This window comes from Culex pipiens, chromosome 2 (assembly GCF_016801865.2).
Source record: "Culex pipiens pallens isolate TS chromosome 2, TS_CPP_V2, whole genome shotgun sequence".
Taxonomy (NCBI): Eukaryota; Metazoa; Arthropoda; class Insecta; order Diptera; family Culicidae; genus Culex; species Culex pipiens.
Window position 1 is genome coordinate 108,536,887 of NC_068938.1, and position 14,189 is coordinate 108,551,075.

The window sequence follows — 14,189 nt, forward strand, 5'->3', positions numbered from 1 at the left end:
AACATTTTCTGCTATAAAATAAAGCAGCAACTTGGGAGAATTGGAACTACAGTTTGAATTGGGAGAGCAGTTTTTTTGAATCGATTAAAAGCATCAAATTTTGGATTACCTTTCATTATTTTATAGCTCTGAATCTGCTATAATTAAAAAATCAAAACATTAAAAATATGACAAAAACATGACTAAAACAGCTGTACCAATTTGCCCTATTCACTCCATATGACGGACCATTAGGTTATGGTACCATTAGGTTAAAAAAAGGGTTGACGCATTAGGGTATAATATGGTTGTATGGATAAAAATAAAGTTATCCAAATTTAGTGAGCACAGCACTTTTTCAGTTCCTTTTGGGGTTCTAAACAACTCCACAAAAATTGGTACCGATTGGTTTAGTCCTCACTTAGCGCAAAGCGATTCAATTTCCATATAAATTTTTATGAAGAAAACCATTTTTTTGAATTTTGATATTTATCAAAGCCTGGAATGCAATGCAACCTTCCAGAAGAGAGTATGGTGCTTGCTCCTTAAAAAAGATACAGCGTGTTCAAAACTCGTTTAAAACGTGTTTTTTTGCTCGAAAATCACGTTTTAGACTAGATTTGAGGACGCTGTATCTTCTTTCTGGAGCAAGCTAGCACCATACTCTCTTCGGCAAAGTTGTAGAGCATATTCCAGTACATCCGAGTATGAGTCCGGTTTTGATATAGCATGAAACGTGGATTTGATAAATGTCAAAATCAAAAAAAAAATCCACATACAAATTTATATGGAAAATTTAATCGCTTTGCGCAAAGTGAGGATTAAACAAATCGGTCCCAAACTTTGGGGAGTTGTTTAGAACCCCAAAAGGAACTGAAAAAGTGCTGTGCTGGAAAATCGATTTTGATATTACACCCTATTGACGCATGACGAAATTTAATGAATAGTTTTTTTTTTCAATAAACCCTATTTTTTTCTTTTGCGAAATAGTCATGAAGTTTCAATATTATTTATTCCAATTATCCAGTCGTATTGAAGTATTTAGAAACATCAAGTTACGTAAAATACAGTCAATCATTCATAAACTGTGCCAACTTACCCACTGGTCGGTCCAGTTACCCATCACAACGGCCGGTCCGAAGGAACGAGCCGGGTTCATGCTGGCACCGGTGTATCGAATCTGTAACGGGACATTCCGTATTAAATCTTTTCAAAAATCATCTAAATTACACCCCAACTATCATCATACCGCACTCAGATGTCCGGCAGTGATGGACAGTCCGATGGCCAGCGGGGCCGAACCCTTGATGTCGGAACGACGATTGTCACAGACGCCATGAACCACGAACACAAGGATGAAGGTGATGAGGGCCTCGATCAGGACGCCCTGGCCGGTGCTCATGCGAGGGTCAATGCCGGTGACGCCCAGCCCACCGATGACGTCGGCCGGGGTGGCTGCCTGGAGAAATAGAAAGAAAAAAAAAATGAAAAAAAGATAACAGAACAGGTGAGTAGGTGATAGTGATTACTGCAGGCAATTGCCGCTAGCGGGCTGCACGTATGGGACACGCTAAAAGAGATTACAACCGGCAATAATGTCAGCGGGGACTGCGGAAAAACTGATTTCAGCTGCACGACAACTCGCCGCTCGAGAAGGTCATAAATGCGGTAATTTATGAACCTGAGTTTGTTTTTTTTGTTGGTGGACAGAAGGAATAAGATTAAATCAAATTGCGAATACAATGAAAACTGTTTTATGATAGAGACATTGAGTTGTGAACTGATTCATACGGGTTAAAATCAAGGGAAATTCTATGAATCTCAAAAACAATTTTCAAGAATTTAAGGGTTGTTGGTTTTTTTTGTGTAAAAAGATCTATTTGGGATTAAATCTTTAAATATTGCACTCATATTATTCAAATGGTTCGAAAATCTACGTCTTACTACAATATTTGCAACCAACTCACGCCGCATCTGTCGCTAATTTTATAATTTAATATCACTCCTCATAAAAAAGAATGAAAAACATTCAACGAACGTGCCAATTATCTCCGACATTACCATGGCTAGGATCCAAGGGACACGTACGGGCAGTTTAGTCGTCCGGGTATAGATGTTCATCACCGACGTCCGTTAGCTTAACCAGAACCAGAGCCACGGACACGGCTCAGAACTTATCATCATGTGTCATGTCAGAGAAATGAGCAATTAAAAATTCATAGAATCGCGATCATCCCGCCGTGAGTGCATGTCAAAGAGTAAAACTTGTTTTGAGTAGCGTTCTATGCTAGATGCACAATTATATCAGCAAGTCAGTTCTTGTACTACATGTGTACCACACTCTGCATTCTCTACGCTGACATTTGAAACGTCTCTTTCGACAGGTTGTTGTTGTAGATTTTGCTGAACGCAATTGTCCCGTTGCAACACACTGACTGCGACTACCTCATGGGGCTGACATGAATTTCAAAGTGCACACAAAAGGGTGACTGACGAGCGTACCAAACCTTAAAAGTCGCACATTTTTGTTCATGTTCATAATAGAATGTGTATGTGACAGACACCAATTGTCGAGCATGTCGGTGTCACCGAGTGACGATTTTTTTTCTAAAGGGTGAATTTGAGATAAAAGAAACTTTTTTTGCGCGACCCAGTCAAGGATGATTGTCACAATCAGCTGTCATGGTGTATTGAAAAGGGAATTCTGTTTGTTTTGTTGCTGCTGGTGAATGGTAGGGGAACAGTATCTAATTCCAGCGTGCCTCTATTGTTGTCATATCAGCACTTTGACATTCAATTACAGCTCTTAAAAGCGTTTTATAAAAATTAATAAACTAAATTTTAATAAATAAATAAATAAATAAATAAATAAATAAATAAATAAATAGCTTAATAAAATGTGAGCAATAGGGTGGGTACGGATTTTGAAAAGTTCTCAGATAAAGTTCTGGTGTGGTTCCCCTTATAAGGCATACCCAAAGGGACTCTCACGCCATATTTCAGCTCATTTGGTTGAAAACTGGCTTGTCTCAAGCGGGTTCAAGTTTACATGGAAATTACTATGGGAAATCTTGTATTTTCGTTCATTCGCTCCTACAGGCCTGGGGAAAACATGTAGAAACTTCTAGGATGGCCAGAAATGAGCGGAATCGTCTGGAGAACAACTTTCCCTAAGAGACCAGGTCAATTCGTTCAACCCCCATCGAGCTCAACGGCAATACATCCGGGGTTTTCGGAACCAACGGTTTTCCCCAGGAAAGCATCAAATTTTCCTTAGCATGCTATGAATGCTTGATGAACACCGCGACGCCACATGTCAAACAGCTACCACGTGGACTAGCATCGCCAATTAAAAAATACTTTTTGCAATTCCGTCGTGAAACTACTTACTTTTCCTGTCATTCTTGAACGACAAAATAGCCTACTTTTCTGTACCAAAAATAACAGAATCGAATAGCAACACTTTTCAAAATAAATGCTGAAAAGTTCTACTTTTCAGCACTCAAATAAGTGCTAAAAAGTTGAACTTTTCAGTACTTGTTTCGAAAAGTAACACTTTTCAAAATTTTTTTGATTCAAACGATTTATTGACAAAATACATGAAAATTTGACATAAAATTTCACTCAGTGTGTGTTTTTTGGAATTGCAAAAAATGTTGTATGGAACTCGTTGCAAAACTTGATTTTTTCAGCACTCTTCGTATTTATCCAACTCGGTGAACCTCGTTGGATAAATGTACGACTCGAGCTGAAAAAATCCTCTTTTTGCAACTTGTTGCATAAACTACTATTTTATTACTTTTTGAACTATAGAATTATCATTTATGGTGATCCTGATACTATTTAGCTGTATTCTAAACCTCCAAATATGAAAAAAAAAAACTATGATGGAGCAAATTTTACAATCACGTGGTAGCTGTTTGACATGTGACGTCGCGGTGTTCATCAAGCATTCATAGCATGCTAAGGAAAATTTGATGCTTTCCTGGGGAAAACCGTTGGTTCCGAAAACCCCGGATGTATTGCCGTTGAGCTCGATGGGGGTTGAACGAATTGATCTGGTCTCTTAGGGAAAGTTGTTCTCAAGACGATTTCGCTCATTTCTGACCATCCTAGAAGTTTCTACATGTTTTCCCCAGGCCTGTAGGAGCGAATGAACGAAAATACAAGATTTCCCATAGTAATTTCCATGTAAACTTGAACCCGCTTGAGACAAGCCAGTTTTCAACCAAATGAGCTGAAATTTGGCGTGAGAGTCCCTTTGGGTATGCCTTATAAGGGGAACCACACCAGAACTTGATCTGAGAACTTTTCAAAATCCGTACCCACCCTAGTGAGCAAGCAAGTTTCTATCAACAGTTTTGCAAAATTAGTTGTTTAAATAGTGAAAATCAGCCAATTGCATGGAGTTCGGAGCGAGTGCTTAACCTGCCAAACATACGAGAATTTCCCCTAGTGTGTATTAAATTTTGTCACATTTGAACTGTGTCAGCATAGTTGAGGTTGAGGCTTTTGATCAACTTTAAGCTTGAATGATTGAATTATTTCATTTGTGGATTTGGAAAAAGTACAATAATAATTGAAATATTTTTTTATTATACTTTCTATTTAATGAAACAATTTTCTTTCGAGCTTGTTCTCTTGATTCCTGATTCCTGATTTTTGAGATTCGTTGAGATTCGTTGAGATTCGTGTTCAATTTTCGTTTTCGTTTTCGTTTTCAAAGTTGTTTCCTGGAATAAGAACTACAAACTTGTAAGGTTTTGAAAAATGCAAAAAATGTTAAGAGGCTTAAAACTGGCAAATACCAAAACGCCCGGTTTTACGGGTTAATTCCCATTACAACTTCAAAGTAAAAGCGCCAAGTCCTCTCGCAACCAATCAAGCTCAACACATACTCCTCCATATCTGTATTAGGTTTATTTGCAAAACAAATTGTGAATTGATTTATTACATAATAAAACTGAATTGAATTGAATATTTTAAACAATCACACTTAGTTCAATAAATTTTGTTGAAATATATGGAGTTTAGTTAATAAATAATTACAAATTTTAACAAAAGTCATAAAAAGTGCTTTTATAATGAAAAATATAAAATTTTATATGCTTGTTGCAAACATAAAAAATAATAATTCACTGTTATACATGCTCCAAAAATCCATACTTATAACCAAAAAAACTTATTTAAACTGTTCGTAGCGTAAAATTGTCCAAAGAATCTGATGACGCAGTACGTTTTCTGATTTGAACAAAATTTTATTGAGATAGACATTAGAGTGTAACAAAAATGACTTTTTGGCGGGCATTCAGGGGTTTGTTTCGGTGGGCATACTGAGCCTAAATCCCAAATATGAGCTTGATTGGACGTAACAGGAGCTGGCGCTTCGCCCTTCAATTTTAAATGGGATTTAACCCGTAAAAAAAGATTTTTTCAAAAATGTCACTTTTTGAGGCATTTTGGCCACCAATGCGTTTACCAAAAACATCACTGGCGTGTAGGCCAGATCCTTGCGCATCTTTTGGTATATATAACATTGAAGTTTGGAGCATCCTGGAGCTCGGTACAGACCTTCAAAGTTTGGTATTTTTTCGAAAAATCGGCCCTGGCAAAAAAGATATGCGTCGCACCTCGCGACGCCCGAGACGCCATTTGATTTTGCTGGGACCGATTTTTCGAAAAAATACCAAACTTTGAAGGTCTGTACCGAGCTCCAGGATGCTCCAAACTTCAATGTTATATATACCAAAAGATGCGCAAGGATCTGGCCTACACGCCAGTGATGTTTTTGGTAAACGCATTGGTGGCCAAAATGCCTCAAAAAGTGACATTTTTGAAAAAATCTTTTTTTACGGGTTAAATCCCATTTAAAATTGAAGGGCGAAGCGCCAGCTCCTGTTACGTCCAATCAAGCTCATATTTGGGATTTAGGCTCAGTATGCCCACCGAAACAAACCCCTGAATGCCCGCCAAAAAGTCATTTTTGTTACATACTAATAGACATGACACTTTGAGAATATTAAAATCTTCCTATTTATCAATGTATTCCTTATAAAAGTTTTAAAAAATTGTTGAACTGCTTCATGAGTTATGAGCTGCATTCCATTCCGTACGTATTTAAATGTTACTCTTCATTTTTCGAAAAATCTCAAACTAGAGCGTCCAATTACCCGGGGTTACAAAATTCCCTGGAAACGGAAAATTTTCATCAAATTTCCCGGGAAATCCCGGGAATTCCCGGGAAATTTGAAATTTAACGAAAATTATTCTAATCCTGTTTCTGATTAATCTTTTGAACAGACAGCAACTTTAATGGTCAAAATGAGTGTGAGGATCAATTAATGGCTCGACTGCTTGTAAAAAATCATGCAACTTTGAGAAAATATGAGAAATTTTTTATTTTTAAATATTTCAAATCGTCTCAAATGAAAGAAAATATTGTTATTATTTTTGTTGAGAAGAATTTTTTTAAATCAAAGTGTTTGACAGTGAAAATCTATGCTCCACAGCTATAAAATTGCTTTTAAATTAGTCTCAGTGACCATAAAGTTAAAATAAAAAAAAACCAAAAAAATCAACTTGTAAATAAATAAATAATCATTGAATTTACCTTAAAAATCTATTTTCTAGCGCTTTTTAACTTGAAACACTATTTTTTAACTTGAAAATTTGATACGAAGTTGTTTTTTAATGGTTTTTCATGGTTTTGCCTTCCTCACCTTACTGAGGAAAGGCTATAAAATCACTCGAAAAATGAATTTCTTAATTCGAGCTCGTAGACCTACCTTCACGTATACCTATCGACTCAGAATCAAATTCTGAGCAAATGTCTGTGCGTGTGTATGTCTGTAAGTCCGTGCACCGAAAAAAATGCACTCGATTATCTCCGGACTGGCTGAACCGATTTGGGCCGTTCTGGTCTCATTCGATCCGTCTTAGGGTCCCACAAGACCTATATTAACTATTATGAAGTTTTGTTAAGTATTTCAAAAGTTATGCTAAAAAAACGATTCTGGCTAAAGTTTGAAAGATTGTAAAAAGGGTGGTTTTTGTGAGAAAACCCGTTTAATCATACATTTTTAGAAAGGTATTTGAAAGACCTTTCTAATGAGCCCAAAACATTGAAGATCTGATAACCCTATCAAAAGTTATGAGCACTTAAGTGTCATTTGTACACATTTCAGAGGCCGGATCTCAAATATTTTGATGAAAAAGTTGTCCGGATCTATCATGCTACCCATCGTTGAATAGGTAATCAAAAGACCTATCCAACAAGCCCAAAAGATTGAAGATCTGATAACCTATCAAAAGTTATGAGCAATTAAGTGTCATTTGAACACATTTTAGGGGCCGGATTTCAAATATTTCGATGAAAATGTTGGCCGGGTCCATTATGCGACTCGTTGCTAGTTGGATAATTGAAAGACCTTTCTAATGAGCCCAAAACATTGAAGATCTGATAACCCTATCAAAAGTTATGAGCACTTAAGTGTCATTTGTACACATTTCAGAGGCCGGATCTCAAATATTTTGATGAAAAAGTTGCCCGGATCTATCATGCGACCCATCGTTGGATAGGTAATCAAAAAACCTATCCAACAAGCCCGAAAGATTGAAGATCTGATAACCCTATCAAAAGTTATGAGCATTTAAGTGTCATCTGTACACATTTTAGAGGCCGAATCTCTAATATATCGATGAAAATGATGGCCGGGTCAATTATGCAACCCGTGGTTAGTTGGACAATTGAAAGCTCTTTCTAATGAGCCCAAAACATTGAAGATCTGATAACCCTATCAAAAGTTAGGGCACTCTAGTGTAATTTGTATACCTTCTCGAGGCCGGAACTCGGCGACGTCAAAGATCTATCATACTGTTGTTCGAGACTCTCGTAACAGCAAAAACGTGTTGCAACGGCGTGAACATTTCCGTCCTGTTGGTGCAGAAGCTGGATCAACCACCTAAGCAGATTGACCAAACGCAGGCTGAGGCATGGACAAGCTACAGGCTGACAGAGAACAGACCAAGTCGACCGACGGTGCAAACACAGATGAGAACAAGCAGCTGCGGTCTCATTGAATTTGCCTGTCGTCAACGCAACCCACAGCAGCCCCGAAATTGTATGGCCATGCGAAAATCTAACCTACTGCTGTCCGGGGGGCTCTCGGAACGGCCAGGGACGTGATGCATAATTCCGGACCATTACCGTCCCGTTGGCGCTTAGCTGAACCAGCCAGTGTAACTAGTAGATCTTATGTCAGCAGCCCATCTTAACATTTTTTGCATGAACAAGTAAAACAAACATTTCTACAAATTTATTAAATCTTTCCGTTTCAAGACAAACAACTCAGTTGAACAGCTCCATGGGTTTTAGGCGGCATAGCCTACGCACGATCTTATCGCCAGTTCGGCGACCTTAGGGCATCCAGCCGAATCTGCCCGCCCCAGGTCATCATCCGTCGCACATGGTCACCGAAGGGGTCCAAATCATAAAACAGCTAAAGATTCCATCAACCAAGAAAAGAATTCACGAGATATTTTCGACGTTGATGTTCAGCTGCTTTTGTTAGTTGTATCTTTGCATGACGAACTCGCAATCGCCTTTCCCATAGTAAACAGTCGATCTGCAAATCACAAAAAAAAATAAGTTAAAACTAACCTTTAATCAATTTTATCCGGTGCTCTTTACTGATTCGTGCACCAAGTCTCAGCTGCGCCGAGACATATTCTGTAGATCCGGTGGCACGTATTTCTTGATTACTTAAATTTTGGCCATGGCACTTGCACCTTCCAAACAAACACAAAGGCACTCATTTTTGACATACCGAGGCACTCTCTAACTTGTTGTCATAAAAGGAACCCTACAAAAGTCTCGCGGTGGGTTCACCCTTACCAAAAATCATGTTTTTTTGAGTTCCAAATCCCACTTTTCATACGATTTTTTCAGTTCAACCCATATAACCAGTTTTATGGTAGTAGTACTTGAACTCAAAAAATCGTATGAAAAGTGGGGTTTTGAGTTTTGAGTTCAGGTACTACAACCATAAAAATGGTTAATTGGGTTGAACTGAAAAATTCGTACACCCTTACCAAAAATCATGATTTTTTGAGTTCCAAACCCCACTTTTCATACGATTTTTTGAGTTCAGGTACTACAACCATAAAAATGGTTATATGGGTTGAACTGAAAAATTCGTATGAAAAGTGGGATTTGGAACTCAAAAAATTATGATTATTGGTAAGGGTGTTTGCTTTCTGAGCTGAGTGTCGAGTGTACAGTTTTTTTAGTACACCCTTACCAAAAATCATGATTTTTTGGATTCCAAATCCCACTTTTCATACGAATTTTTCAGTTCAACCCATATAACCATTTTTATGGTTGTAGTACCTGAACTCAAAAAATCGTATGAAAAGTGGGATTTGGAACTCAAAAAATCATGATTTTTGGTAAGGGTGTAAAGCTAGGATTGGGTCCTAAAATTAAGTTTATTTTTCTGATTTTGTACATAGCGATCGATATCGATATAGCTTTTTTCAAATCAGAATATTTCTATTCCAAACAAAATTACTGTATGAAAGGGAGGAAGGCATCAACCACCTAAAGGTGGATTAAGTAACGTTTTTTTGATATGATTTTAGTTATATAGTATTCAGCCTAATAAATCAATTAGATTAACATTCCAACGCCCAAGGCCCCAAAAAAGTTGGAACGGTAACTTCAACTCAATGGTTCTCGGGCTTAACTCAACCAATCAAGATGATTCTTCTTTCCAGTGATTTGTAAGGATGTCTAGATAATTCTAGAACTTTGCCGAACTTAATTTGATCTGTAATTTTTGCGATCAAAAACATCGTTCCATCTTTTTTTTTACGTGTAAAAAAAAAATCGCCAAAAATTTTGCGGAGGCAGTCGTTTTAAAAAAGTTGGAACGATGTTTTCGGTCGCAGAAATTACAGATTTGCTCAAATCAAGTTCTGCAAAATTTAAGGATCATCTAGACATTCTTACAAATCACTGGAAACAAGAATCGTCTCGATTGGTTGAGTTATGCCCGAGAACCAGCGAGTTGAAGTTACCGTTTCACCTTTTTTGGGAGGCTTGGGCGTCCGTGTAAGTTGGACAATGTCCAATGGACATGTGTTGGGCGTTCCAGTGTTAAAATAACTTTGAGTATTTAAAAGTGGTTGAAATTCAACAATATTTTTTCATACATCACCCTCTTACGCCCTTGGTATATAACTTCAATATGTAATTTCTCGAATACTTAGAAACAAACTCTTCTCGCACAAACCTTTTTTAAAAAAATTATTATTTCAGTTCAATTTCCATCCAACATGTTCATTGTTCAAGGTAAAAAAAATGTCAAAAAAATCTCAATGTTGATCTTGGCCGGAAGATGTAAATATCTTATTTTCAAATGATATTACAAAAAAAACATTTAAAAAGGTTGTCATAAATAACATAGTTTATATTCATTTCATAACAGCATGAGTTTTGTTGACAACATATAAGCAAATTAATATTCCTAATGGTGAATGCTTCAGAAATAAATATTATCTGAATTAAACCTTGACATGAAATTTACAGACAAGCTGATTAGTTCAATATGAACAGTAGATGGAAATAAATAAAATCAAATCAGGTTAATTTTTTGTATAATTTCAAAACATTGCTGCCAAAAATGTAGGAAAATGTATACTTCTGCTTGTATTTCGGAAATTCCCGGGAAATTTTCAAATTTCCCGGGAAACGGGAAATATTTTTTTCCGGGAAATCCCGGGAATTCCCGGGAATTTTTTCCCCGGGACGGGAAATTGGTTGCTCTAACTAAAACCTATGAATGTCAATCTGGTTTACAGTACGTTAGGATTCGTTGAGATTACTTGCAATTCTCTGAAATTTGTTGAAACTCTTCGAGATTTTAATAGTTTCCATGACATTATTTGAAATTCCAGGATAATCCTGAAGTACCTATCATTACAAATTTCATGAGTATTTTATAGATTTGTTGATGTACATTGTGATTTATTCAGATTCAAGTTCATAGAGATTCCCAAAAAAATATTAGAATTCTATGAATTGTTAATATGCTTGATTTTCTAATTCATCGTTTCTTTTTATTGCTAGAATTTTCAATCCAGAACAGCTTCTTCAGAAAACTCCAATCACAAAACTTCAGAACAATATGAAGCATGGCAAATTATGAGTCCATACCGCAAATAGATCAACAAAACAATAGAATGCCAGTCACATAGAACAACACCAGTAATTGCACCGTTCAATCATTCCGGAGTGGCACGTACATCACAAATTCCTCAAAGTGCCCGTCGCTTCAGATCAACACATCCTTCCTTATCACCCGTCACAAAGGTATTGTTTATTTGTCCGCTGCTCCAAGTTACCATCCATCACGTACGATCCGTTGACGTCCATTTGCGGACAGTATTTATGGTTTTGTATAGATGACATGCCGGTGGAATGCCAGCCAAGCTCAATGGAAGATCGATGGTGTCCAAAAATTGGAAACGGTTCGATATTGATATTCTATTGGTAGTTATGTATCACGTTGATAGCATTTTATCAATTCGATCGGAAGTTTCTAAACAGGATTTCTTGAATACTTCAACACCACTCTTCGATGACATAAAACTATAGCTACCACATTATCACGCTCAGTCAATCGAGTGAGGAATGGCATGGATTCCAGCAGAAGAGAGCTGCAACCGTACCTTGGCCTTTCGGAAGGAATGTACCCACTTTGAAAGATCGAACGCTCGAAGACCATGCGTATTAACATATTCTTCCACCACAGCCTGGCTGCCTGACTTGCTTGCACATGTTGAGCCACCATTGGGAAGGGTAATACAACATATGAATGATGAATGAATATGATTAAGTCTGGGTGGGAATGACAGACTAGGTCGAGTAGCTGCGAGAATCAGATCATGCCGACTATGTAATGAGCGATGAGGTCAGACGAGGTTGCAACCGAGAAAATCAAGTCTTCCTCTTGGAGTGAAAAGATTACCTTCAACTTGTCCGCTCCAACTATGGAAGTACCTCTAAAGCAGCTATTTTTAGCCTCACCATGGATAAGGACCGTTCGCGGACCATATCCGCTACCTCCACCAGAGAGCATAATATCTCAAAATTATAGACCACTTAACCTCCCTCGAGACTCTAATGCACGCATCGATTAGAATCTGATGGCAACGTACGTGTGTGTGTACTTATTAAACGTTTAAATTCAATTTCCTTCGCTCGATGTAGCGCAGCAAAAGCAGTACGTTTGAGGTGCCAAATCAGAAAACTGGCCGCCGAACCATTGAAACGCTCCATTCTAAAGTCTATAATTAGTTCGTCGACGACGTTCGTCAGTACACAGGTGATCAGTATTAGGTGGAACTAAGTCGATCTTAAAACGGACATCGACAACTGTTTTCGATTTGCGGTGAAATATAGTTAATTTTTCAACGGCTACAGTACATTGACGATTGCCATTTCTAGTCGGTCTAGCACGACATGATTTACTGAACTATTAATTTGGATTGATTGAGCTCGAATAGTGACACATGTTAATATTCTAGAATCAATTAGTAAATTTTCACGTTAACTAACTTTTACAAAATAATACACGCTTCAAAGATGCCAACAAACAGGTATTTGATCAATGCTAAAATTAACCCCACTTAGCATCCACCCCATTTATTTGCATCGCGATAGTTAAGTGGCTCGTCTCTATCTGCTATTTATCACTCTGCCCCGTGCGATTTACAAGGGATAGCAGCAGCAGTAGCATTTGCCAGCAAAGTGCTAATCACGACAAAGCGCCTCATTAGGTTAACTGTTTTACAAGATTCTCCGAGGAGTAGCGCTAGGCTGTTGCTAGTGTAAATTATAAAGCGATTTTCTGATCTGCTGACGATGGAAAAATAAGCATGACAAGATGTGCAACTATATTTTGATAGTATAAGCTTATCAAAACCGTTACAGAGCATGAGTTAAATGTTTGGGTCAAGATTGAACTTTATTGCATGATTTTCAGAACTTTTTTTTAAAAACAACTAAATCTTTGATTGATTTGATTCGTCCTGCCAAACCGGTGTCCTTTTGATGATCGCTTGAATGATACTGCGTAATTTTCAATCTGAACGTTCAACTTGCTTTGGGTTGCTTTCCAAAAGACGTCAACAAAAAAATTCTGGAAATAATCCGAGAACATGTTCTGGCAACTTATTCGGAGCCAATCAATCTTTTTGAGATTCGCATCGTGTCTGGAAGGTATTGAATTGTATAAACAAGATGTAAATCTCTAACAAAATGCCTTTTTTATCATTATCATAACTGTCTGAAGATTTTCAAAAAAATAAAAAATCTAAGTGTTTTCAATGCATTTCTAATAAGGCCCGATTTGATGGCATACTCATAATTCCGAAAAAAAAAACGTATTTTTCATCGAAATAAAACGCTAAAAAAGTTTTGAAAATTTTGCCATTTTCCGTAACTCAACTGTAAAAAATTACGATTTTACGAAAAAAAAAAGTTTTGAAAAGGCTACTTTTTGCGTTTCTCTTTGTTTTGTCGTCCGTTTCTGTCGCGGGTGACCAATGGACGGGCATGATCGACAACGACCAACTTTTTCAAAACTTTTTTTTCGTAAAATCGCGATAACTCGAAATGTTTATAAGCAAACCCCTTATGTTTATATATCAATCTTTTTGTAATTTTCTGCTCTACAACTTTGTAAAACATTGCTACACTCTAAAAAATAATCCTGCAAAGTTATAAAAAACACGAAATTTTAAAATGAAATTTATTGTTCTAAGTAAAAAAATTACCCTTCTAAGTCAATGTAGATTCAAAAAGAACATTACATTTCCCCTAAAATTACACGTTTTTAGAATTTTTACAGTCAAGTAACGGAAAATGGCAAGGTTTTTAAAACTTTTTTAGTATTTATTACGATGAAAAAAATGTTTTTGGAATTCTGAGTACGCCATCCAATCGGGCGTCTAATTTTACATAAAAGTCCCTTTGACACCAAATTTCTATCTCATCACCGTTTCAGGCTGCAAATGACCGAAAACACCTCTTTTGTCGCATGTTCAAAAATGGAAGGGGTCGTACCGCCTCTCCGTCACGAGATATCAAAAAACGGACCCCGGATTCGTGATCAGGGACAAAAGTTACCCATTAGGACAAAGTTTCA

The 14,189-nt window shown here is 37.2% G+C and overlaps 1 protein-coding gene across 6 annotated transcripts in view; it reads right to left on the reverse strand.

Moving 5' to 3' along the window:
- Positions 1 to 14,189, reverse strand: part of LOC120415674 (aquaporin AQPAe.a) — a 113,883-nt gene that overhangs the window by 3,127 nt on the left and 96,567 nt on the right. For all 6 annotated transcript variants that reach the window (XM_052706856.1, XM_052706855.1, XM_052706857.1 and 3 more), the window contains 2 exons: positions 1,229 to 1,438; positions 1,079 to 1,159 (listed from right to left, as the gene is read on the reverse strand). In XM_052706856.1, the coding sequence (XP_052562816.1) occupies positions 1,079 to 1,159; positions 1,229 to 1,438 (291 nt within the window). The remainder of the gene's footprint in view (positions 1 to 1,078; positions 1,160 to 1,228; positions 1,439 to 14,189) is intronic.